General features: G+C 44.7%; 1 protein-coding gene across 1 annotated transcript in view; it reads left to right on the plus strand.

Moving 5' to 3' along the window:
* The first annotated feature begins 2,575 nt into the window (after nt 1-2,575).
* Nucleotides 2,576-26,135, plus strand: part of LOC143420853 (uncharacterized) — a 31,233-nt gene continuing 7,673 nt past the window's right edge. Inside the window, exons 1-3 of the mRNA XM_076889291.1 lie at nt 2,576-3,483; nt 3,636-3,741; nt 12,935-13,603. Coding sequence (XP_076745406.1) covers nt 3,724-3,741; nt 12,935-13,603 — 687 coding nt within the window. The 5' untranslated portion in view covers nt 2,576-3,483; nt 3,636-3,723. The remainder of the gene's footprint in view (nt 3,484-3,635; nt 3,742-12,934; nt 13,604-26,135) is intronic.

The following is a 26,135-nucleotide window of genomic DNA, read 5'->3' on the forward strand; positions in this document are numbered from 1 at the left end:
TGCAAGCTGGCTGCACTGTGTCCAATACTCTCAGTATGATATCCACAAACCTCTGAGTGTCACAGAGTGGGCCTGTGCTCAGCTCACTGTGCCCCATTCAATTCTACTTGCATAGTTTTACAAGTAAAATTAAAAGTTGCTCAATGATAAGTTATTGTAGTAACAACTAAGTCCATGGTTATTATTTGTTAATAGTAGCTTAAAGCTTCTGCACCAATCATGGAGCAGCAGGTTTAGAGCATGTGGATCTACAAAAGTAAGTCCCAGTAAGATGGGCTGAGCCTTACATACTAGAAGAAACATGTCATTCCCAGCAGATGAAGCGCCCTTTAAAGCAGGATCTCACTTTAAACCTAAAGAACTTGCTATGAGCATGCAGTGCATTCATGGTTATTATTCATACGATTGTGGGGAGCTAATAAAGTGCAACTATCACATTACATTTTATTATTAAATTGTTGTTAACAATCCCTTCACTTCTGCTTATCTAATTCATGGTTGCAGGATGGCTGACAGCTTCCATTAGGCAGGAGGTAATGTCCATTCTGGCCACAGTGAAACCCACAATGTGTAACTGACACTATTATATTGCATTATGTCACATTGTTACATCTTTTTAATAAATGATGACAGTCAGCTGAATTTGCTGCCCCCTTGGTGGAGGACATCAGGATCAGCAGCTGCTGCTCCATCACAAACACCACAGAAGAAGAACAACACTGGATCAGATTATCTGGACGTGTTTGACAGGGACAGTGTTCATGTTCATGGACATCAGGACAAAAACAGACGATGGAAACCTGCCAGATTTGAGCTAAACTGCTCGTTTCCATGTGTAGTCCCTGGGAGGTCACATGACCAACAAAGACACACAAGCTGTGTCCCAAAACGTCGGCTGCATCCTCCGGAGGCCGCATTTGAAGGCCGATGACGTCACAGCCAGGCGACCAAGGCTGTCCCGATTCCTCGACTCCTTCAAATGCGTCCTTCATTCCCCCGAGTTTGAAGGATGGGTCGGGTGTGTCCTTCGTGGCCCACCATATCCCAGAATTCATAGCGCGGCCCAGCCAAATTTCAGCTGCCAACAATGGCGGCCGCTACTAAGTTTTAAAATTTAACGAGGGAGCACTACTTACTTACAATGAATTCCTTACACTATATAATTTTCCCGTCAGTGTTGGGGAATTCTCAATGGTGCTTGGTGCCATACCCTCAGGGACTTTAATGTTATATAAAAACACTGACAGCTCAATATCTGCCTCAGTCACTCTCCCTGATCCAGCTGAGTCAGCAGTGGGAAAAATCTGCTTTTCACAGGAACTTGGTAACAGCAATAAGAGAATACGTAGTTTATTCCAAGAAGATATCATGTCTCTCCCATATATAGAATATCTTACTGGAACCGACATGTTCCAGATATCACCTGGAAGACAGTCTGGATGATCCCATAAATATCTAATTGTGAACAAGGTGAAGGAAATCTCATATAAAATTCTTCATAAATGTGACCCAGCCAGTCACTATATGGTAACATTTAAAAGAGACATAAATACTAATTGAACTTTCTGTGGGGATCATCCAGAAACTGTGGCACATCTCTTTTGGTTCCTCTACACAGAGATTCTGGAAGAATTTAGCAGTTTTGTTATTGTCTATAGTTTAAGGGAGTTTTCTTTACGATGGAAAATGTTTTATTCTGTTTCTTTAAGTTCCCCAGGAAGAATGATAAATGTTTTTTATAAAATATTTGTTAATACTTTTAGCTATTTTATATCCATAAATGTAAGTTTATTAATAAAACACCATATTTCTGCCTTTTTATAAGGATATGAATTGTACATACAATCAATTTCAGACTCAACCAACAAAAAGCCTCTCAGAACAATATTTATATGTTGATTTTTTTCGCCTACTCATATCATCATTTTTTTACTCCTGGTTCTGTATGTTCATGTTCTGTTCTTTTGTAAACTTCATCTGCTTGTATGTTGTATACTCATTGTGTTTCAATAAAGTTCGATTTAAAAAAAGGTACGTTCTAAACGAAGCTTCAGACGTCACTGATCACGTGACTCTGGCCAAACGAATCAAGCCTCGACACGGTGCTTCTGAAGCAGCGCGTTGATCTTTCTGACACACGCACCGGAGCGTCAGCTTCAAGCGGACCATCACTACGTCTCACATCTAAAGGTGTCAAGGTAACTTTGAACTGAGTTCAGTCAATCTGGAGTTTTTCCAAGTTTTCTGTTGCTCTCTGTGAGAGAAGAGCGTTAAAGGCGGGGCTCTCCAGAGTCCAGCAAAACAGGAAACCACAGCTGGGTGTGTGTAAGTGTGCAAACCAATAGAATGCATCGTGGTGGGGGGGGGGGCATCACGGGCAAGAAAAAAATAAAATAATCGGTCGTACCCATGCTTCCCCGACGTCATGCCAGCGCATATTGGGAAATTCGTAGGCACCGATCGGTTTTCTATCAGCCATTTGCTGGGAGTAAGGGCGCCCTCCGTTTGCGAGGTGCGCCTGCTGCTGGCGGCACAGGGAGGAGAGGGCGGGGCGGCGGGGAGTCTCTGGCTGGCTGGAGCGGCATCTAATAACCAACTCGCAAAACAAAATAAAAACAACAAACAGATATTATGATACAGACTTATAATCTGCACCCATGTTTTTTCTAAATTCTATAAAGTGAGCGCGAGAGCCCTCGGTGCGCCTGCGCGCTGCTGAAGTCAAAGTAAACTTTATTGTCATCTCCGCTACAGACAGTCCAGCATATAGAGAGACGAGACGACGAGGCTGCAGTTACAGCGGTGCAAGTAAACAAACAATAAATATAAGAAGAGTAAGAAAATAAATCTACACTTTAGGACTCGGGGTAAAGGATCAATAACAATTTAATTTATAATTTACAGTTTGATGATTTAAAGTCTCACACAACCCGTCAAAAGGGGCGGGGCCGGCTGCTTCAAAGTAGAGCACATTTCATTCATAATGATGTAAATCCAAGCCCATCATGGATTCACGATCTGAATCCTGGGTTGTGTGAAATCCCAGAAATCAACCTTAGACAAAGTGAATCTGTGAACTAAGGTGTAGGTCTGTTAGGTTAATTGTGCTGATCCTCGGGTTGAGGATATCACGTGGTATAAGGGTCCGCCCTTGTCATTTGTTGAGCCGGAAGAGTGAGCGCTTGTTTTCATGCAGAGTACGTCCCGGATCAAAATGTGAAGTTTTACAAATCACCACTTCTTTAGTGAATATCATTTCAGTCTCAGACAATCTCGTTTCTCTTACAGAGGTTGAATGCACCTTCTGCGGATGGCGGTACCACACAGTGTGCGTGGACTTCCCCTGCACAGAAGGCAACTACAAATGCTGTGAATGCTAAATAAAGAGAAACAAATGATCCCTGTTGTCTTTGCTTGATGATTGGTTTGAGTCTTGACAATCCACATTGCTGGCGTTGCATCTTTCAATGGCAGCAATGGCAGGTATCAGTGCTCAAAGCTTTTGTGTTTGTTTCCAACAAGTTGCCCACCTCGGGAAACAAAAATGTGTTCTTTTACTTGTCAGATGAACATATGAGACACTTTGACTCTTCAGTGCAGTGTGGAGCCTAACAAAGATCTGTTTTGTGTCCCAGCTGATCAGCAGGAGGAGGAGAGTCTGACGGAGCAGCAGAGGAACATTTTCAGCTACTTGGACTCAGCTCAGCCACTACAGAGGAAACAATGAGCTCAACACAGAAGGTGACAGACAGAGCAGGACCATATGACCAAAGATATTTATCACCATATACATTTGAACATTTGCCATAACGATGTAGCTGACGATAGAATTGACAGCAGACAAAATACTTTACAGCTGCACAACTTTATTAAAAACCCATCAATGTATTTTCACTGAAACAAGCAGCTGTTGTTTATGTGCATTAAAGTTATATAAAAATGTAACAGTGCAAATGCAAATTCCTCGCTGACAGTTTAACCAAAAGGCGTTTCCAGTGGAAACTGGCCGACACATCCTGAGCATAACCATGTATAATATCCACTAAACTTCAGAAGAGGTTATACAGTCGTGGCCAAAAGGTTTGAGAATTGCATAAATATTGGAACCTGGAGAAGTTGCTGCTTAAGTTTTTATAATAGCATTTTGCCTGCACTCCAGAATGTTATGAGGAGTGATCAGATGAACTGCATCGTCCTTCTTTTTATAATACAGATTTGTACTTTATTTCAAATTGAACCTTTAAAGGGGCATTTCTGGACTTTTAAACACCAGTAATGTACTTTTAAGGGAACATTTAAAAAAAAAGTTCCTATAGGTACAAAAATGTTCTTATTTTGTATTTCTGAGAGTGTATCATGTAACACTATAGATCAACTTAGCTCAGAATATATAAAGCATATAAACAGTTACAGCAATATGATGCAACAAACACAGCAGCTACTGATCCAAAATACTCAAAGCTTCATAGAACTGAAACCAACATTTATTTTTAGCTCCATTCTGCTGCTCAAATCAAATCACTTTTATTGTCACATCACATGTGCAGGTACATTGGTACAGCACATGTGAGTGAAACAGAGTTATGCAAAATACAATAATGTAAACAAGCAAAATACAAGAATGGCTACGTCTGAAACTAATAAATATATGTACAATATATAATAGTATATGCATTTCTGGATGTGTATACCAAATATTTTTCTACGTGTGTGTGTGTGTGTACACATATTTTACAAATTAAATAGAGTAAAAATAAATAAAATATATAAAAATATACAGAGTTGAGACGTGCAAAACAGTGGCATTTATATACAGTATGGAGTGCATAATGTTGAAGTTCCAGTAGTGAAGCTGAGGTTTCTATGACGTGTTCAGCAGTCTGATGGCCTGATGGAAAAAGCTGTCTCTCAGTCTGCTGGTACGGGACCGGATGCTGCAGACCTGCGAACCTCCTTCCTGATGGAAGCAGTCTGAACAGTTTATGGCTGGGGTGACTGGAGTCCTTGATGATCCACCCTGCTTTCCTCAGGCAGCGCTTCCTGTAGATGTCTTGGAGGGAGGGAAGCTCACCTCCAATTATCCGTTCAGAGCACCGCACTACTCGCTGGAGAGCTTTGCAGTTGTAGGAGGTGCTGTTGCCATACCAGGTGGTAATGCATCCAGATGCGGGGGCTCATGCTGAATCTTTTCAGTCTCCTGAGAAAGAAGAGGCGCTGCTGCGCCTTCTTCACTGTTTTGTTTGTGTGTACTGACCACGTAAGATCCTCAGCCAGATGTACTCCAAGGAACCGGAAGCTGCTCACTCTCTCCACAGCAGCGCCGTTGATGGTGATGGGGGTGTGTACTTCTCTGCACCTCCGGAAGTCCACTATCAACTCCTTTGTCTTTGCGACGTTGAGGGTGAGATGGTTGTCTTGACACCAGCGGGTCAGGGCGCTGACCTCCTCCCTGTAAGCCGTCTCATCACCGTTGGTGATAAGACCCACCACTGTAGTGTCGTCCGCAAACTTCACAATGATGTTGGAGCTGTTAGTGGCTGTGCAGTCGTAGGTGTAGAGTGAGTACAGGAGAGGGCTCAGTACACACCCCTGTGGAGCACCAGTGTTCAGTGTGATGGGGGATGAGGTGATGCTGCCCAGTCTGACCACCTGGCGTCTGTCAGACAGGAAGCTAAGGATCCAGCTGCAGAGGGAGCTGCTCAGTCCTAGATCCTGCAGTTTCCTGTCCAGCTTCGAGGGAACGATGGTATTGAATGCTGAGCTGTAATCTACAAACAGCATCCTCACATACGTGTCTCTCTTCTCCAGGTGTGACAGGGCAGTGTGTAGTGTCAGGGCTATGGCATCATCAGTGGACCTGTTGTGGCGGTATGCGAACTGTAGAGGGTCCAGTGAGTCGGGTAGTGCAGAGCAGATGAAGTCCCTGACCAGCTTCTCGAAGCATTTGCTCACGATGGGGGTCAGGGCTACAGGTCGCCAGTCGTTCAATGAGGAGATGGTGGAGGATTTGGGTACAGGGACGATGGTGGCCATTTTGAAGCAGGCTGGGACTACAGACAGAGAGAGGGAAAGGTTGAAGATGTGCGTGAACACTCCAGCCAGCTGAGCCGCGCATGACTTGAGGACGCGGCCGGGAATCCCGTCCGGACCAGTAGCTTTGCGTGCGTTCACCTTCCTGAAGCACCTCCGCACATCCTCCTCAGACACAGTGTGCGCACTGACGTCATCCGCGGTGCGCACACTGTCCGGTCTCATGGTGTTCGCTGTGTCGAATCTAGCGTAGAATACGTTTAGATCCTCGCACAGAGAGGCCGTGGTCTGCGGTGTGCTGGTTTTCCCTCTAAAGTCTGCGATCTTGTTTAGTCCCTGCCACATACTCCGAGGGTTGTCAAACTGTTGCTCCACCCTGTCCCTGTACTCACGTTTGGCTGCTTTGATCGTCTTCCGGAGTTGGTAATGTGCGTGTTTGTAGTCCGATGTGTTCGCGGAGGCAAAGGCGGTGCTCCGTGCTGCCAGTGCCGCGCGAACATCTCCATTAATCCAGGGTTTTTGATTTGGGAAGGATTTAACTGTTCTGGATGGGACGACATCTTCCACGCATTTCCTGATAAATCCACAGACTGAGTCTGTGTACTCATCAATGTCTTTAGCGGCCACGTGAAACATTTCCCAGTCCGCGTGATCAAAACAGTCCCGCAGCGCAGACTCCGATTGGTCCGTCCAACAGTGCACCGCCCTCCGGGTTGGAGCTTCCTGTTTCAGCTTCTGCCTGTAGGCGGGCAGGAGCAGGATGGAGCGGTGATCTGATTGGCCGAATGGGGCGCGGGGGAGGGCTTTGTACGCATCCCGGAAAGAGGTGTAGCAGTGGTCGAGTAGCCGGTCTCCACGGGTGTTAAAATGGATGTGTTGATGGAGTTTTGGTGAGACTTTCTTCAGGTTTCCCTTATTAAAGTCTCCGGCTGTGATAAACGCCGCCTCTGGGTGTGCGGTTTCCTCGCTGCTGATCGCGCTGTACAGTTCCCTGAGTGCTCGGTCAGTGTCGGCTTGTGGGGGAATGTAAACAGCCGTAATAATCACTGCTGTAAATTCCCTCGGTAGCCAGAATGGCCGGCACTTAAGAATCAGAATCAGAATCAGAATGGGTTTATTGCCAGATGTTGAGGTTTACAACATTAGGAAATTGCTGCGGTGCTTCAGTGCAGACAATAAGAATTAAAGTGCTATGTAGAAAGAAAGATATGTGCATGAGATATACATGAGATATATACATGAGATTAAGAATTATGAGTGCTACGTAGAAAGATATATACATGAGTGCAGGTGGTGATCAGTGCCAAACATGAAATGATGCAGTGACACAGCGTAGGGTCATGTGTTAGTGGCGGGGACAATCATATGGTTATTGTTCATGTGTCCAACAGCAGAGGGGAAGAAACTGTTCTTATGGCGAGAGGTTCTGGTGCGAATGGACCGGAGCCTCCTGCCTGAGGGGAGCAGGTCAAACAGACTGTGTCCAGGGTGAGAAGGGTCAGCTGAGATCCGGGCTGCACGCCGCAGTGTCCTGGAGGTGTACAGGTCCTGCAGAGATGGGAGTCTGCAGCCAATCACCTTCTCGGCAGAGCGCACAACACGCTGCAGTCTCTGTTTGTCCCTGATAGTGGCTCCAGCGTACCACACGGTGATGGAGGAGGTGAGGATGGACTCGATGATTGCAGTGTAGAACTGCATCATCGTCCGTGTTGGCAGGTTGAATTTCTTCAGCTGCCTCAGGAAGTACATCCTCTGCTGGGCTTTCTTGATGACGGAGGTGATGGTGGGCTCCCACTTCAGGTCCTGGGTGATGGTGGTACCCAGGAAGCGGAATGAGCCCACAGAGGTGATGGGGGTGTCAGTCAGGATGATGGGGGGGAGTGGGGCTGTGTGCTTCCTGAAGTCCACAATAATCTCCACTGTCTTCTGGGCATTCAGCACCAGGTTGTTGTGGCTGCACCAAGACACCAGACGTTCAACCTCCCTCCTGTAGGCAGACTCGTCCCCGTCCGAGATGAGCCCAATGACGGTGGTGTCGTCTGCGAACTTGATTAGCTTGACAGACTGGTGGGTGGAGGTGCAGCAGTTGGTGTACAGGGAGAAGAGCAGAGGAGAAAGAACACAGCCCTGAGGGGAGCCGGTGCTGATGGTCCGGGAGTCCGAGACATTCTTTCCCAGCCTCACGTGCTGCTTCCTGTCCGTCAGGAAGTCAGTGATCCACCGGCAGATGGGATCAGGCACATTCATCTGGGAAAGCTTGCCTCGGAGATGGTCTGGAAAGATGGTGTTGAAGGCAGAGCTGAAGTCCACAAACAGGATCCTGGCGTAGGTTCCTGGGGAGTCCAGATGCTGCAGGATGAAGTGTAGGGCCATGTTGATGGCGTCGTCTACAGACCTGTTGGCTCTATATGCAAACTGCAGGGGGTCCAGGAGGGGGGCCGTGAGGGTCTTGAGATGGGAGAGAACTAGGCGCTCAAATGACTTCATGACCACAGATGTCAGAGCCACGGGTCTGTAGTCATTTAGTCCAGTGATCCTAGGTTTCTTGGGGACAGGGATTATGGTAGAGGACTTGAAGCAGGCAGGCACATGACATGCCTGCAGTGAGGAGTTGAAGATGCCAGAAAACACTGGGGCCAGCTCGTTTGCACAGTGTCTGAGGGTGGCAGGAGACACACCGTCTGGGCCGGGAGCTTTCCGAGCATTCAGACTCCTAAACTGCTTCCTCACATCTGCTTCATGAATATGAAGAGTTGTGGTCGGAGGAGGTGGTGTGAAATCCTCTTTTGTGTGGGGTGAGGGGGCGGGTGTTGCAGGTGAACAGTTTGAAGGTGGTGATGGCTCTATGGAGGGGGGAGAGGTGGGGGAATGAGTGTCCAAAGTGCCTCTATTGTTGGGGTCGTTGAAGGTGTGAAGGCTGCCTGATGGCTCGTCAAAACGGCAGTAGAAGTTAATCATCAGGTACTCCAGGTCCGGTGAGCAGAAGGATTTGACCGGGTGCACGTTCGCATAATCACACCAGCTGTTGTTGATCATGAAACATACACCACCGCCTCTGCTTTTCCCAGTAAGATCCTGTGACCTGTCCGCGCGATGCACGGAGAACCCCGGTAGTTGTATTGCCGAGTCCGGTACCTTGTCCGATAGCCAGGTTTCTGTGAGGCAGATCACGCAGCAGTCCCGCATCTCTCGCTGGAATGAGATCCGTGCCCGAAGCTCGCACAGCTTGTTCTCCAGAGACTGCACATTAGCCAGTAATAAACTGGGTAACGGTGGTCTGTAAGTGCGCCGTCTCAGTCGAACCAGAACGCCAGATCTTCTCCCTCTGCGTCGGCGTTTGCGGCCTCCAGGGCCAGAGAACAAAGGCGTCTCAGGTGAGATGAATGGGGGGTCTGCAAACGGAGCGTCCGTGTTGCAAAACTTGAACTCCGGAAAGTTATAAGAAAGACCGTCTTTTATGTACAGTAAGGTTTGTCGGTTGCACACAAGGAGACATGTGCTACTTGCGAAAAAATGAAGGAAAAGTAAAATTAAACACAGAAAAAAGCTGTTGCTTGGGGGAGCTCGCGACGAGGCTGCCATACTCTGCGCCATCTTGTTCCAACAACTGCTGATACAGACTTTAGGTTTCTGAACATTAAACTTGTTGCTGCCTTTCATAGTGTGTAGCTTGAAGGCCCTGAGTACTTTCTCCCACACTGAAAACACTGGGATGATCACATTATTTGAACATTACCTAATAAGACTGATTCAGGACAGACAGTTATGTTAAACTTTCCTAGCAGTCCTTCACAAACAGGGAACAGTCTGTCTATTCTCTCCATCTGTCAGCTGCTGCTGGCTCTTCCTCCTCCTCTTCCTCACACACTGCTGAGTTTGTCCTGGTGGATCATCAGGGCTGCAAAGCCTCACAGATGATGTGCAGCAGTGGCTCCCTCAGTCTGTCCTCACTCTGGACACTTGCAGTCGTCACACATGGAAATCAAATGTGTGATAAGCTGCAGGATTCAAACACAAGTGTAACTTATAAACACATGTTCATACTTTTATTCCACAATCAGAGAGAAAGAAACAGAGAGAGAGTGCAGGACAGACAGACAGGTAACAGTCTCAGGTGTACACACTGCTACACAACAGCACCAGAGAAGCAGGATTTAGTGTTTGTGTTATTACGAGTGTAAACAAGAAGAGTTCCAGATGGTGCAGTGGACACATGTGTGACTGCTGTGATTAAAGCATCTTTCTTTCAGCTTAACGAGTGAACCGTCAGCTCGTTCAAACACACGTTAAAGTGCGTTTGGCTCGACACCACCAAACAGAGGCAGCAATATAACACAGCTAACATTAACAGTGCAGTGAATCCTGCTTGTGCCGTGATGTTCAGGACTGCAAACCGAGCAGCATCACTGACTTTCAGCTTGTTGTGTTTGTGGATATATGACTGACTTTAATTATCCACAAAATCATCACATTCTCTGTCAGATTAAGGTCGACTATTGAACGGCGTATATTTTAAAGGCTTTAAAACCAAGTTAACGCTGAAAGTACAAACATCACTAATGTCACATAACTCTGCCGACAAGGCATAGCTATGGCTATGAAATGCTCTTTGTGTATCACTTCTTCATTATGAAAGATGTCATTAATCCACTAGTAATGTCTCATCTGGAGTATTGTTCAATCATTTGGTCAGCAGCTAATAAGACAGATCTTAACAGACTTCAGTTAGTCCAGAATAAGGCGTCCAGATTAGTGTGAAGATGTTCATACTATACTAATATTGATCAAATGCATAATAACCTTTCTTGGCTTCCTGTACAGGCTAAAATATTCTATGGCTTACTTGTAGTTCTAAAGAAAGCAATTCTGTTAAACACACCACATTTATTCTGCTCAGCTGCAGTATCCAGATGAAATACATCATCATATTACACAGTTTTCAACAAGCTGCAATTTAGTAAATGCTCGAGTTAAAAGTAACGTTTTGTAAAACTGTTACATTTAGAGCAACTTTTAAGTGGAATAAGTTGCCTTAAAAAATTAGAGAATTATTCAAAACTTCAATGAACACTAAAAAGCCGATTTACAGAGCTTTTAGTTGTTGTAAATATTGTAAGACACGATTTGTTTTTGAAATTTGTGTAATGTGCCTCAATGTTATTGATATTCATCATCAACATCATCAACTTTATTTATAAGGCACTTTAAAACAACCACAGCTGACACAAAGTGCTGTACACTGGAACTGTAAAATAAAATTACATGAGCTATAAATAAAACACAAATAAAAGAAGAGTGAAATCATTAATTAAATAACTACTTCAATTAAAAAAGAAACTAAGTCTCACTGAGGTTAAAAGCCAAGGAATAAAAGTGGGTTTTAAGACGTGATTTAAAAGTGGACAGTGAAGGGGCCTCTCTAACGTGCATGGGCAAATCATTCCATAACTTTGGAGCCACAATAGAGAAGGCCCCGCCCCTCTGAGCTTCCTCCTGGATCTCGGTACCTCCAGGAGCAGCTGGTCAGCTGACCTGAGAGACCGACAGGGTGTGTGGAGATGAAGAAGCTCAGAGAGGTAAGGCGGGGCAAGACTGTGAAGGCATTTAAAAACAAACATAAGAATTTTAAAATGAACTCTAAAAGACACAGGCAGCCAGTGCAGAGAGGCCAGCACGGGGGTTATATGCTCTCTTTTTTGAGTTCCTGTTAGGAGTCGTGCAGCCGCATTTTGAACCAGCTGCAGACGTGAGAGCAACGACTGACTGACCCCCACATAAAGTGAGTTACAGTAGTCCAGGCGGGAAGAAATAAAAGCATGGATCACTGTTTCAAGGTGCTGCCTCGAAAGAAAAGATTTTACTCTTGCCATTCGCCTTAAATGATAAAAACTGGACTTCACCACTGCTCTGATTTGGTTGTCCAATTTAAAATCACTGTCCAACTTAAAACCAAGGTCAGTAACAACAGATTTAAAATAGACTTCCAGGGATCCTAAAACAACAGGGGAGGACTCACAGGGACCACTGGGTCCAAACACCAACAGCTCTGTTTTCTTTTCATTAAAATTTAAAAAGTTTAGAGCCAACCAAGCTTGAATGTCATCTAGACATGTCAAGGGAGGTTTTATGGAGATGCCATCCTTGTGTTTTAGTGGCAAATAAAGTTGGCAGTCATCGGCATAACAATGAAATGAGATCCCATGCCTTCTAAGGATAGAACCCAGAGGCAATAGATACAGTGAACAGAGCAGTGGCCCTAAAATTGAGCCCTGTGGGACGCCGCATGACAGAGGAGCAGAAGACGATTCGTAACCGAGAAGGCTGACAGAGAAATATTATTATTATTATTATTATTATTATTGATTGCTTATATTTGAACAATTGTGAAACCTCACTGTGGATGTAAGAGTGAAATTATGTGGATATCTTGAATCCACTTTATTGTGTAATGTTTTATGTGAGTATTTGACGGAAGACGAGCAACATCTGTTGTGGAAGCTAACAGGGTTCCTTTAGAATAAACAAACATAGGATTTATTATCACTGAATAATTATGTATAAATCTATACAAATTATAGAAATATGTAATAGGAAACAACAAAATAATCAAAATTATAAAATAATGTGTGTGTGTGTGTGTGTGTGTGTGTGTGTGTGTGTGTGTGTGTGTGTGTGTGTGTGTGTGTGCATGATTTTAGTGTTTGAACAGTCATGAATTATCTTTAACAGCAGGTTGGATGTAATGTGTTAGAACTACCAGCAGGTGGGGATAAGAGACCTTTAAGGTGTTTGGTGCCACGCTCCACCTTCAGGTTTAAAACTAGTGTTAATGGAGTTTGAAGGTTGAGTTTGTTCCACGACTGCATTTCACTCACTGCCTCTGTTTGTATCTCTGTCACTGCAGGACCAACATGGAGCCAGAAGTCAGCGCTCTCAGGAGGCCGACAAACCTCACAGAAGAAAGGGAGAGAAAAAATGGAGTGGGATGGAGTTTACTGTGAGGGCTTCACTAAAACAGCATCAGGTCATCCACACTGGAGAGAGACCGTTCAGCTGTGACTTGTGTGGAAAGTCTTTTTCCTTGAAGGGTTCCCTAACAAGACACCAACTCATCCACAGTGGAGTTAGAGCGTACAGCTGTGACTTGTGTGGAAAGTCTTTTTCCTTGAAGGGTTACCTAAAAACACACCAACTCATCCACAGTGGAGTTAAAGCGTACAGCTGTGATCAGTGTGGCAGAGCTTTTACTCAAAGTAGCAGTTTACAGAGGCATCTAGTTACCCACTCTGGAATTAAGGCATACAGCTGTGACATCTGTGGAAAAACTTTCAGCCGGAGAGGAAGCCGAAATACACACCTACGCATTCACACCAGACATGATGTGTACTGCTGTGAACAGTGTGGCAAACAGTTTACAACAGACGCAGTCTTACAACGACACATGTTTACCCACACTGAGGAGAGACCTTATCAATGTGACCTGTGTGAGAAGACTTTTAAATCTCCACATCACCTGAGACGACACCAACAGATCCACACCAGAAAGAGACTCTACAAGTGCAGCTACTGTGAGGTATGTATTTATTAGGGGTGCAACGATACACAAAATTCACGGTTCGGTTCGGTTCAATACTTTGGTGTCACGGTTCGATATTTTTTCGATACATAAAATGTTCATGCCTTTTTAATTTGTCATTTATTAAACTTATAAATATATATTTTAACTCAAAAGTACAGTTTTTAAATTTAATGTTGCTGAAACAAAAGTAATTTAAAAAATAAATATATCTCAGGGGAAAGCAATTTTTTGATTGATGTTTTGTTTCCTTTACAATATTGTTGAAAAAATTGTTGAAAAACAAATTACAACATTGTATAAAAATTACAATCATCAACTCAAATACTTGGTTCTAATTGAACAGAAATTTCTATGAACTTGTAAGAACTGTGTAGGACATGAATCAGTCTGTGTCAGATCCTGAATTTGAAATTTCCACTGAAGTCACGGGTAAGAGACAAGTGGAACCAAGATCGAGGCCGTTTGCTTTTTGAAGTTTGCAAAGACTGCTAAATTGTGCCAGTGGTAGTTCACTCTTTGCAACATAGTACGCTGTTCTAAACAGATTTTTTCAGGTTTATTTTTAGTATGTTATTTGCAATTGGTGTTTGTTCTGGGAAAGATATTGCAGACTGAGCAATAATGCATTTCTTGCATTTCTCATGGGTTCTAATGGGGGCCTTTCTTAAAATTACTGGTCCCAGTAACAAAGGCGCTTGTTGACTCAGCAATTGAAAGAAAACCAACGACACACCCGGCAGAACATTATGTTATTTACACGGGTCCACATAAGTGGTCCGGATGTGCGCATTCGCTGTCAAAATAAAAGACGCGCACCAGATAAGAAGTTGCAGCGGGCGTTTGCGTCCATATAAAAGGCACTGTTTTTGTCCGCTAGAGAGTGGTTTTTCACGGCACATTCCGCACCACATCTCTGTGCGTTCATCATTTGTTTGAAGCTAGCTCATCTCCTGCAACCACTTTTCCGAGAATACGTGCTTCTTTTGTGGTTCGGACTCCTTCTGACATTTCTTTGGAGGTGGAGGAACACCAAAGTAATTGCTTAAAGGAGCTTGCTTCGTCGACATCTTTAAGAGTTCTAAACAAATGTCTGTCCTCCTCCAGAAAATCTTATGTATGCAAACACGCGTTGCAACTTCATATCTTGTGCGCGTTTTTTTTTTTTGTTTTTTTTTGACAGCGAATGCACACCTGCGGACCACTTATGTTCAGCCCCGGTTATGTAGCTCATCATATTGCAGCCACAGAAATTCTTTTGTCCATGAAACCATAAAGCTGCACTTTCTTTTTGCCTTATAGTCTGATTTGTCATAACTTCTCCGTTTTGTGGTAAGCTTTTCTTTGGCTGTCACTTCTTCACCCTGACCTGTCTTATTTGGCTCAGCAGAACTAAAATATATATCCTGCTGCTTTTACACACACACACACACACACACACACACACACACATAACGCTCAGTGATTATCTGCGCGATCAACCTCTCACATGTTTAAGCTGCGGGAGATTTCACTTGTCATGTTTGCATAGTAAGCTAACGATTAATAAGACGATGTCAGAGGAATTGGTGCACAAATTATCATCACTCACAGATCAGTACTGTCGCTCTCTATACACAGTTCGCGCGATTGCAAAGTGAAAGCAAAAAACAAGCGCAAATTCAAACGCGATTTCAATATGTCACATATTGACAGTGGCTCACCGATGCCAATGACATAATTACCCAGCTACATTTCCGAAAGAATGCAAAAGCATTGACATATATTTTTCCTTCCTACAATAGCCCGACGGGCAGGGAAGAGATAGATTTTGGTAGCCCGACTGGAAAAATCGCTAGTCCCAGGACATCGGACTAGCAATTTTGCAAGCCCTGTATCTGATTGAGGAATCACTCATCTTTGGAAAAGAGAGTTTATTACAGAGAAATGGCTCTTTCCAAAATAAAAGCTATACTATACGCTTCTTCTGGGCTATATTCTCAGCAGCATATTGTAGCGGGTCAGGGCTGTTCGGGATTCTGTTTGTACAGTTATGTTTTGTTTATGTTGCCATAGTGACGGGTGACGCCCTCTCACTGCGACGGTGTGTCCTTCCGGGGTCAGAGGGCGCCCTGTGTGTTGTTGTTGCTGTGCGGTTGCCGCGCTGAGCAGTTAGCTAGTGGCAGTGTTCTTCGGCAGATGTCAATAAACGGCTGTGCTCCCTGGCTAGCTCACGGGAAGCAAGACCAAACGACACCTCCGTCTCCTCCTTGTCTGAGCTCGCCACATTGGTGTCAGAAGTGGGATGATGGTGGCACCCCATGTTCTGACCCGAGTGACTTTCCCCCCGCCGGTCGTGACTGGCTGGTGCGCCAAAAGAAGGCACCTGGACATTTGCAGGACTTTGTGTGGGGTAATGGGGTCGTCGGGGACGACTGACCCCTTAGGTTGGGGCTATGTAGCGGGTCAGGGCTGGTCGGGGTTCTGTTTGTACAGTTATGTTTTGTTTATGTTGCCATAGTGACGGGTGACGCCCTCTCGCTGCGATGGTGTGTCCTTCCGGGGTCAGAGGGCGCCCTGTGTGTTGTTGTTGCTGTGCGGTTGCCGCGCTGAGCAGTTAGCTAGCGGCAGTGTTCTTCTGCAGATGTTAATAAACAGCTGTGCTCCCTGGCTAGCTCACGGGAAGCAAGACCAAACGACACCTCAGTCTCCTCCTTGTCTGAGCTCGCCACAATATTAAACATATCAGGTCCCCATAAGGAGAATCATGTGCTAATGGCTGTCTAAATGACTCGGGTAAAGTTTGTAGCATGCATGCTTGTTGTTTTTGTCTGCTTCCACTTGTCTTTGCACTAGGATGATGTCGGCGTAAATGTGCAGTCATATTCGTTGTGTTCCCACTAGTGCTGTCAGCGTTAATCTCGTTGAAATGATGTTAACACCACAACACGGCAAATCTCCGTTAACGAGCTACCCCTGATCGCCCCGTGCGTGGGGCTAGACGGCCAACACGTTAACGAGCCAACTGCGCTAACACACTAGTTCCCACCCATGTAATTGAGCATTGCGTGGCACATCCAACATACTGTTTTACTTTAGTCCATGACACGCTTACCTTCAGGGTCATACATCACATGAAAACCAAAATAGTTCCAAACGCCAGATCTTTTATTTATTTATTTTTTTTGTCCCGTTGGGTCTTTAGCCATCAGAATTGTTGTCTTAAGGCCAAGAAAAATGCCAAGCGGATTTATTTTACCAAGTGGATCATCATGGCCTTGCCATATTGGTCCATTTGATTGACCTTTATTATAAATTAGAGATGGCACGATACCACTTTTTTATGTCCAATACCGATATCATAAATTTGGATATCTGCCGATACTGATATGAATCTGATATAGTGTTTTTTAATCAACAAAACTGTTTTTTAAATATCTTGCTGCATTTTGAAAGTCTGCAAGTTCATAATCAAGTTTAAAACAACAACTACACTAAAACTATTCTGTTATACCTGTATACAAAAAAAATATTTCATAGTTCAGCAATACTGATCAATCTAATAGGCAAGGCAAGGCAAGGCAAGTTTATTTGTATAGCACAATTCAACAACAAGGTGATTCAAAGTGCTTTACAGAGACAGAAACAAAAACAAATAAAAAGCATGATTTAAAATTGATTAAAACAAGCAAATAAACTAACTAACTAATTAACAAACAAACAAACAAAACAGTATATAAAATCAAAACAGATAAAATCAGAACAGTAGATAAAATCAGTAGTTAAATGTAAGTTTTGAAATTTAAGCTTAAAAGTGTGGATTTGGTGCTTTATTCAAATGCAGCTGAGAACAGGTGAGTCTTCAACCTGGATTTAAATAAACTGAGTGTTTCAGCTGATCTGAGGCTTTCTGGGAGTTTGTTCCAGATATAAGGAGCATAAAAGCTGAATGCAGCTTCTCCGTGTCTGGTTCTGACTCTGGGAACTGATAAAAGACCGGATCCAGATGACCCGAGGGATCTGGAAGGCTCATCAGGAGGTCACTGATGTATTTTGGTCCTAAACCATTCAGAGCTTTATAGACCAGCATCAGAACTTTAAAGTCTATCCTCTGACGGACAGGCAGCCAGTGTAAAGACCTCAGAGCTGGACTGATGTGGTCCACTTTTTTGGTCTTAGTGAGGACTCGAGCAGCAGAGTTCTGAATGAGCTGTAGTTGTCTGACTGATTTTTTTAGGTAGACCTGTAAAGATGCTGTTACAGTAATCAAGCCTACTAAAGATGAATGCATGGACTAGTTTTTCCAGGTCCTGTTGAGACATCAGATCTTTTATCCTTGAAATATTCTTGAGGTGATAGTAAGCTGACTTTGTTATTGTCTTAATGTGTTTTTCTAAGTTTAGGTCTGCATCCATCACTACACCCAAATTTCTCGCCTGGTTTGTGGTTTTTAGATGTATAGATTGAAGTTCTCTGGTGACCTGTAATCGTTTTTCTTTGGCGCCAAAGACTATTACCTCAGTTTTGTTTTTGTTTAGCTGGAGAAAATTGTACGGGGCCTTGGTCTCCTGGTGACATTGTGATATATATTTGTGTGTCATCTGCATAGCTACGACAGTTTATTTTGTTGTTCTTTATAATCTGTGCCAGTGGGAGCATGTAAATGTTAAACAGAAGGGGTCCCAAGATGGAACCTTGGGGAACTCCACATGTGATACTTGTCTGCTCAGATGTGAAGTTACCTATTGATACAAAGTATTTCCTGTTTTCTAAGTATGTTTTGAACCAGTTTAGTACAGTTCCTGAAAGACCTGTCCAGTTCTCCAGTCGTTTGAGTAATATGTTGTGGTCAACTGTATCAAATGCTGCACTGAGATCCAGTAAAACTAAGACTGACATTTTTCCACTGTCTGTATTCAGACATATGTCATTAAACACTTTGGTCAGAGCGGTTTCAGTGCTGTGGTTCTGTCTAAAACCTGACTGGAAGGCATCGTAGCAATTATTCTGTTTTAAGAAGTAATTGAGCTGTTGAGAAACTGCTTTTTCAATGATCTTACTTAAAAATGGGAGATTTGAGATCGGCCTGTAGTTGTTCATTTGTGTCTTGTCAAGATTGTCCTTTTTCAGTATAGGTTTGATTACAGCAGTTTTTAGTGATTCTGGAAACACACCTGATAATAAAGAAAAGTTGACGATCTGTAACAGGTCTGACTCTAAAGTCTTTGAGACCTTTTTGAAAAAACTTGTTGGCAGGACATCTAAACAGCAGGAGGAGGAGTTCAGTTGACCTAAGATGTCCTCCAGGTCTTTGCTGTTAATCGGGTGAAACTGTTTCATGGTGTTTAAACTGTTTTTTGGTGGACACAGTACATATCCTGGATCTGCTGTTGATGTACCAATTGCTTGTCTAATTTTTTGGATTTTTTCTGTGAAGAATTTGGCAAAGTCATTGCAGGCCATGGTCGAATGAAGTTCAGCTGCCACTGGCACAGGAGGGTTTGTTAGCCTGTCAACTGTAGAAAATAAGACCCGAGCATTATGGCTGTTTTTAGTGATGATGTCAGAGAAGTAGGACCTCCTTGCACTCCTCAGTTGTAAATTATAATTGTGAAGTTTCTCTTTATAAATGTCATAATGAACCTGGAGGTTTGTTTTTCTCCATCTGCGCTCAGCTTTCCTACACTCTCTTTTTTCATTTTTCACCAGTGTGGAGTTTCTCCATGGAGACTCCTTCCTTCCTTCACCTTAATGGGAGCAATAGTGTCCATTACATTTAACATGTTAGCATTGAAGCTATTGACGAGCTCATTGACTGACCCTCTGGACAGGTCAGGTGTTAATGGGAAGACCTGGTTAAAAATTGCACTACTGTGTTCAGTTATACACCGTTTTGTGATCACTGTTGTTGATATATTTGTGTGGGCTGAGATTTTACTTTCAAAGAAAACACAGTAATGATCAGACAGGCCCACATCAGACACAGTAACCTTTGAAATGCTCAGGCCTTTGGAGATCAGTAGGTCAAGAGTGTGTCCTCTATTATGTGTGGCCTCTGTTACATGCTGAGTCAGCCCAAAGTTGCCCAGAGTGTTACTCAGGTCTTTAGTCCCTTTGTCCTGAGGGTTGTCCACATGAATGTTAAAATCCCCAACAATAATTACACAGTCAAAATCAACACAGATCACAGACAGCAGTTCACTGAGGTCATTAAAAAAGTCTGTGCAGTATTTGGGAGGCCTGTAAACATTAAGAAACGCAACTTTGAATGGGGCCTTCAGCTGTAAAGCCACATATTCAAAAGACTGAAAAATTCCAGGAGATAGCTGCTTACATTGAAATGATTCATTAAATAAGACAGCAACCCCCCCTCCTCTCCTGCTCACCCTGGCCTCACTGATAAAACTGTAGTTAGGAGGGGTCGTCTCGATGAGAACAGCTCCACTGTTATTTTGGTCCAACCAAGTTTCAGTTAAAAACATAAAATCAAGGCTGTGCTCAGTGATTAAATCATTAATTAAAAATGTTTTCCCAGCTAAAGATCTAACGTTTAATAAAGCCAACTTAAGTGTTTTAGAGGCATTACTTGTCCCCTCGTGTTTGGGAGCAGTCTGTGGCACACAAGGTATGTTTACTATGTTTAAAGATCTTTTAGAGTGCACCTCTCTGTGTTTTGACCAGGCCACATGTCTCCTTCTGTCACCTAAAAGTACAGAGATTTTAAAACCTTCTAGTAAACAGGGTCCCAGCTTCTCCTGGGAAAAGTCACCACTGCCATAATCCTCATAGCCCGGACCCTTCACACATCACACATCAGACTGCGGAGACAGAGCGTGAAGGTGGTAAAGAGGAACTAAGGGGGGCGAGGCTGGGCAATGTGACTTCGATTGCTCTGTTGAGGGTGGGGCTCGATGGCGAACCTTTGGCCGCTCTGGTGGGGGGTTTATGGGGGACAAAAAGGGATTGGGACGGGGGGTAGATCTGAGCCCAGCATTGACCCGCTCCATCATCTCCTCAGTGAATTTCAGGTGTGGGGGGGAGGGAGAAAGGGAGGGGGAGGAGGGTGATGGCCTGTCAGGGGTTTGGGGGACTGGGGAAGGTTGTGGTCCCTTGTCCTGGTCGTTGGTGTTGTTGAGAGAGTTGGAGGCAAATAGGGACCCCTTTTCTTGCCTTTCTGAGGCTCTTCCCGGGTGGGGGCAAATGGAGCTCCTCCTCAAGGTTTCTGCTGGGCTTTGTCTGTTCTTGGAGTACTGTTTGTTCCTCTTTATGAGATAACTCCTCGTTTATCTCAGCCTTGGCACCAAGCACAGATGGATAACGTATGGAATAAAACAAGTTGGAGGTTTAATAAACTTAAACCTACACCATCCTCCCTATTCTGGTATTTTAAAGAGTACTTAGCGTAAATATTAAGCAACCTAACTAATAGGGTTCCAACTCCCAGCAACAACAAAAATAAATAAATAAAAAATAGGTAACCACCCCTCACGCGCCACCCCATGATGCTTAATCGACGTAATCAACCTTAATTTGATGCAGTGTGAAAAAAAAAATGCACAGAAATCAATTATTTTTCAAGAAATATTAAATAGATTCAACATCTTTCTTCAACAAAATTGCAGACTGCACAGATGGTACCTTCCCAAAGGAAAAAGTACTATAGCTTACTAGGGTATATATATTAGACTTAATAGTCACTATATACAGTAATTGACTTCTATTCATTTTACATCAAATTAAAACTTTGGGTGTCAGATAATTATTTATTAAAAGCTAGACATTTTAAATGAGAATAAGAAAGAAAAGTATGTCTTTGTGCCCCCTTTTCCCAGTTAATGCCCCCCTGGTTAAACTTTGCTAGATTCGCCCCTGCACAGTTACCAGCCGTCAGCTACATAGAAAAAGATCCTGGTGTAGAAAGTAATATTAAATAAATTGTAACAACAGCTTATCAAGCTTAAACGTGCTGCTGTTGTTCAGCCGCTGGTTTCCTCTTTCTGGTGCAAAGTGGGCCAAAAACAAACAAGAGAGACGGACTCGCGACAGAAAAGCCAATCAGCTGATCATTGAGCAGTTTCACGATTGAAGTAGCAGCCGGAGAGCGAGAGGCAGTCGCTTGTTAAGCTTAACGTGGGAAAGCTTTACAAACATTCAGAGATGGACTTACACACTTGCTTCACTTCTCTCGGGGATAACTTTGTCGGAGATGAAATGCCAGGTTGCTAGCGAAGCTCCACATGCTATCCAGACCACCGACGGTCCCGCATGCCACAGCCGCTCTATCACGTGATGCATACTGCTCCGACGTGCTAACGTTCTGAGGCGAGTTACGGCGTGTTGCAAGTTTTGTGAGGTGCTTTCGTGATATTTAATGGATCGGATTACATTTTTTTATTTTTCTCCGATATCCGATCCAGTAATTTAGGTCAGTATCGGACCGATACCGATACGTAATATCGGATCGGTCCATCTCTATTATAAATATGAATTTATTTTATTTTCAGTTGCTACAAATGGGACAGACATGACTGGGGGATAGGACAGGGAGAAAGAATGAAAGAAAGAGAGGGAGAGAAAGAAAACCAAAGGGGAGAAGAGACGGTGAGAAGGGGTGGAAGAAAGAAAAAAAAAAAACACAAACAAATAAAACACCTGGGTCACCTGTATGGAGGGAAAAAAACAGAAGAGAAAGCAAACAACAAAGAGCAATATAATAAAAAAAACAGCACAATCACAATAAACTAGCTAGCCATAGATATCAATAGTTACTAAATAATAAACGATATTGTGCAGCACGCAAGATAAACAGCGCACAATGTGCTTTGAGGCAGCAGCCAAGAAAGCTGTAGTCCGCGTCTGTGAATATCCGTGTGTACACCTGTGTGCATACCTGTGTGGATCAGCATGCTTGCATTCCAAAGGTTTCTCCATGTAACGATCTGCTAGGGAGTGTGGGGAGCCACAGCCCTGTCCTCCAGGGTATGAAGCAGGTATGGAGGAGATCAAACCTCCAGACATCCAGAGGCTCCCAGAGCACAAGAGACCAAGGAAGACCAACAGAGGGGCAGCCGCGCCACTGTCCCAGTAAGAGCTGAGGAGAGTCCCAGATGAGGGCTCACTCAGCAGCCGCGGAGCAGAAGCCAGGGGGAGTTGCAGTGACGCGCCCGTGAGCTCCGCCGGCAGCCAGCCGTGCCTGAGTGACCGAGCCCCAGGCTGAGAGGCCGGGGGCACCCCACCTTCGAAGTGGCCCGAGCGAGCCCCAGGCTCCAGGCCCCGATAAGCGGCCGCCAAGGAGTGAGCCGGTGTGTACCCGGATGCCCACCCCCAAACACAAAGAACCACCAATGCACCGACACCTGAGGGAGTCCGCCACCGGCAGGGGAAGTGGTGGTGGTGGAGATAGGCCTCCAAACCTTGGAGGGCCTGAGATGTCCCCAGAGATGTGGCGTCTGATACCCAACCTGACATATAGACACAGACATACAGGAACACACAGACACAAACATCCATTCCCACCCTCATGCTCTCATATGCACTTACTCCACACTCAACCAATGTGGTTGGGACATAAAGAGACGCTGTACACACTCCCCAAGCGTACTCTACGAACCAGGTCTAGGTACCCTTGCCCCTGGAGGGGGGAACTGCACCCAGACCTAGGTGGTGTTACCCTTTTCCCTGTGGTGGGGAGAGGCAGACCGCCCTGACTCCGTAGCAGCAGGGAGGCCCCACACTCCAGACTGCAGTCGGACGGCCAACTCCTCCTAGCCCCCCCGCTCCAGCAGGCCGCAGAGAATGGGGGTGAGAGAAGACTCCAAGCCTCCCTCCACCCGCATCTTTGTAGTGTTGATGCATGTGTGTTCTAAGGTGCATTTAAAACCCAGGAGGGCATGGAGCTACCTGCCAGAGAGCAGCAGGTAAGCGCATAGTCCCTCCTGCTAGCCCTCAATGTCGCACGTGTATTTAAAATTGAGAGGTGGGCAACGACGCCAGGGGTGAGGTGTACAACCCTGATGGTAATTTAGACTCCGTGTATCGTGCCCACCCCCAAGATCCTATATGTATGTGTAATGAGAGTGTGAGTAATGTGAATGTCTAAGATGTGGGATAAAATTGAGGCAGAGGCAGAGGCAGCCAGAAGGGGACAGAGGGGTGGGGGGTAGCCTCCTCTGCACCCTGGTGACATACCCCTACTCCAAGGCCCTGCATGTGTGGGTGGTTGTGGTGGAGCGGGAAGAGGGAGGCAGCTGGAGATGGGGAGCGAAGGAAGGGAGGGGCAGGTGACCCCTCCCCGGGGCCAGCTCCCCCGCTGACCCCAGTAGGCACTCCCATACTCCGCGACCCGCCAGGGAAAGGGGGCCCAGGCCCATCCAGACCGGGACCCAGCGCAGCAGCGCCCCCCAGCCCCGGGACAGTCCACCCAACCCCACCACAGAGAAAACTGCACCCACCCCACCATCCACTCATCTTCCAGACTACATGAGACAATAGACACCCAGGCTGAGATCTTCCTCCACCTCTCCTGTATCTCCCCCTCCTGCAGAGAGTTCCTGAGGAGAGGAAAGCTCCTGCAAGGTGTGACAATCTCCCCCACCAGTTGAAGAGCCCCCCAGGTGGCTCGACGCACCGGCGGCACCCTGCGCCAGGGATGGGCCCCCATGCACCCACCCGCCCTCAACCCCGGCAACACACCAACCAGGATCCAAGGCCCCGAGGCCCGGCCAGGGCCCCAGCCCAGAGACGGAGCGCCCCCAGAACCTCACGCCCATCCCGGACCCACCCAGGGGCAGCCAGGCTACCAGGTCAGTAACCCACGTCCGTCAGCAAAGACCCTCCCTTAGCCCCGCTGCACGCAGCCACGAGGAAACAGTCACCTGAGAGCCAGAAGAGCCCCCAACCGGACATGACCGCTACCCCGGGTTGAGCCCCCCAAGGAAGATGCCTCCGGGGAACCCCCCGACGCCCTAAGCCTGTCCCTACCCCCACACCAATCACAACAGTGAAGGCGGGACCAAACTATGACCCCCCCCACCCCCACTAGGTGATGGAGCTGATCAAAGGAGCCCAGAGCAATTGATCTGATGTGGTGGCCGAGGCTGTATCAAGACTAATGTAATCTAATAGATAATTTCTATATTGGTTAGAATTAAGATTGTTTTTATTTTTCCAGTTCATGAGGACAGTTTTCTTGGCTATACATAGGGCAGTGAAAACCATATGGGCGATATTCTTTTCTGAAGTGACATTATCTAAGCTGCCCAACAAACAAACTAAGGGGGAAGTTGGAATGTTACATTTCAGACATTTTGATAAGTCTTCACATATCTCGCGCCAAAACTTCTCCACTGGTGGACAGAACCAAAGAGCGTGAATGTAATTGTCTGGTGTATTGCCTTGACAGTGTGAGCAGTTGTTGGAAGATGTAAAGCCTATCTTGAACATCCGATGACCTGTATACTGCACTCTATGTAGTATTTTGTATTGTATTAATTGCAGACTGGGATTTTTAATCAATTTAAAGGTTTTTAAGCATACCTGAGACCAGAAGTTTTGGTCTAAACTGACTGATAAATCTGCTTCCCACTTTGCAATAGGAAGTGATATTGATTCATCTAATTTAGAAAGTGTTCTGTATATTTTAGATAATAATTTGGGGGATTTAAGAGTAAGGAAATGTGCCGCACTTGGTGGTGTTTGTAATTCAACTTGACTGATGTTAAATTTCTTTTTTACTATGGATTTAATTTGTTGATATTCTAAAAATCTTTTCTTGTTGATCCCATATTGTGCAACTAGTCTGTCAAATGGAATAAATTCTGTTCCCTCTAATGTATGTTCTAAGTGTTTAATTCCTTTACAACTCCATTCTGGGAAATTAATCATATTATTGTTTTGTAATATGTCAGGGTTATTCCAGATAGGTGTACGTTTGCATGGGATTAATGAAGACTCCGTTATTTTTAGAAACTCCCACCATGCTGTTAGAGAAAAGCTGATGTTGATACTTTTAAAGCATTCATGTCTTTTGATGTTTGAGCTAATAAATGGTAGGTCTGAAATCTCTAGATCCTTGCATAGTGCCTGTTCAACATCTAGCCAGGGCTCATCTAAGAAGGTATGTTTTAACAATTCCGAGATGAACTGAAGCCTGTTGGCTAAGAAGTATTGGTGAAAATTAGGCAGTTCTAATCCTCCTCTATCCCTTTTTTTTTGTAGCATTTTTAAGCTGATATGCGGGGGTTTATCTTTCCAAAGGAATTTGGAAATATATGAATCCAGAGATCTGAACCAATCTTGTGATGGTTTGTTAGGAATCATCAAAAATAAGTAATTTATTTTTGGCAAGATCATCATTTTTATAGTGGCGACCCTTCCCATGAGTGATATGGGTAAAGATTTCCATCTAGTCAGATCGCCTTCTACTTTCTTTAGAAGTGGGATGTGGTTTAATTTAGTTAAGTCTGAAAGCTTAGGAGAAACATTAATACCTAAATATTTAATAGTTCCGGATTGCAGTGGGGCAGAGGAAGTATTATGGAAGGAGCAGTTA

The sequence above is a fragment of the Maylandia zebra genome, linkage group LG2 (genome assembly GCF_041146795.1).
Source record: "Maylandia zebra isolate NMK-2024a linkage group LG2, Mzebra_GT3a, whole genome shotgun sequence".
Classification (NCBI taxonomy): Eukaryota; Metazoa; Chordata; class Actinopteri; order Cichliformes; family Cichlidae; genus Maylandia; species Maylandia zebra.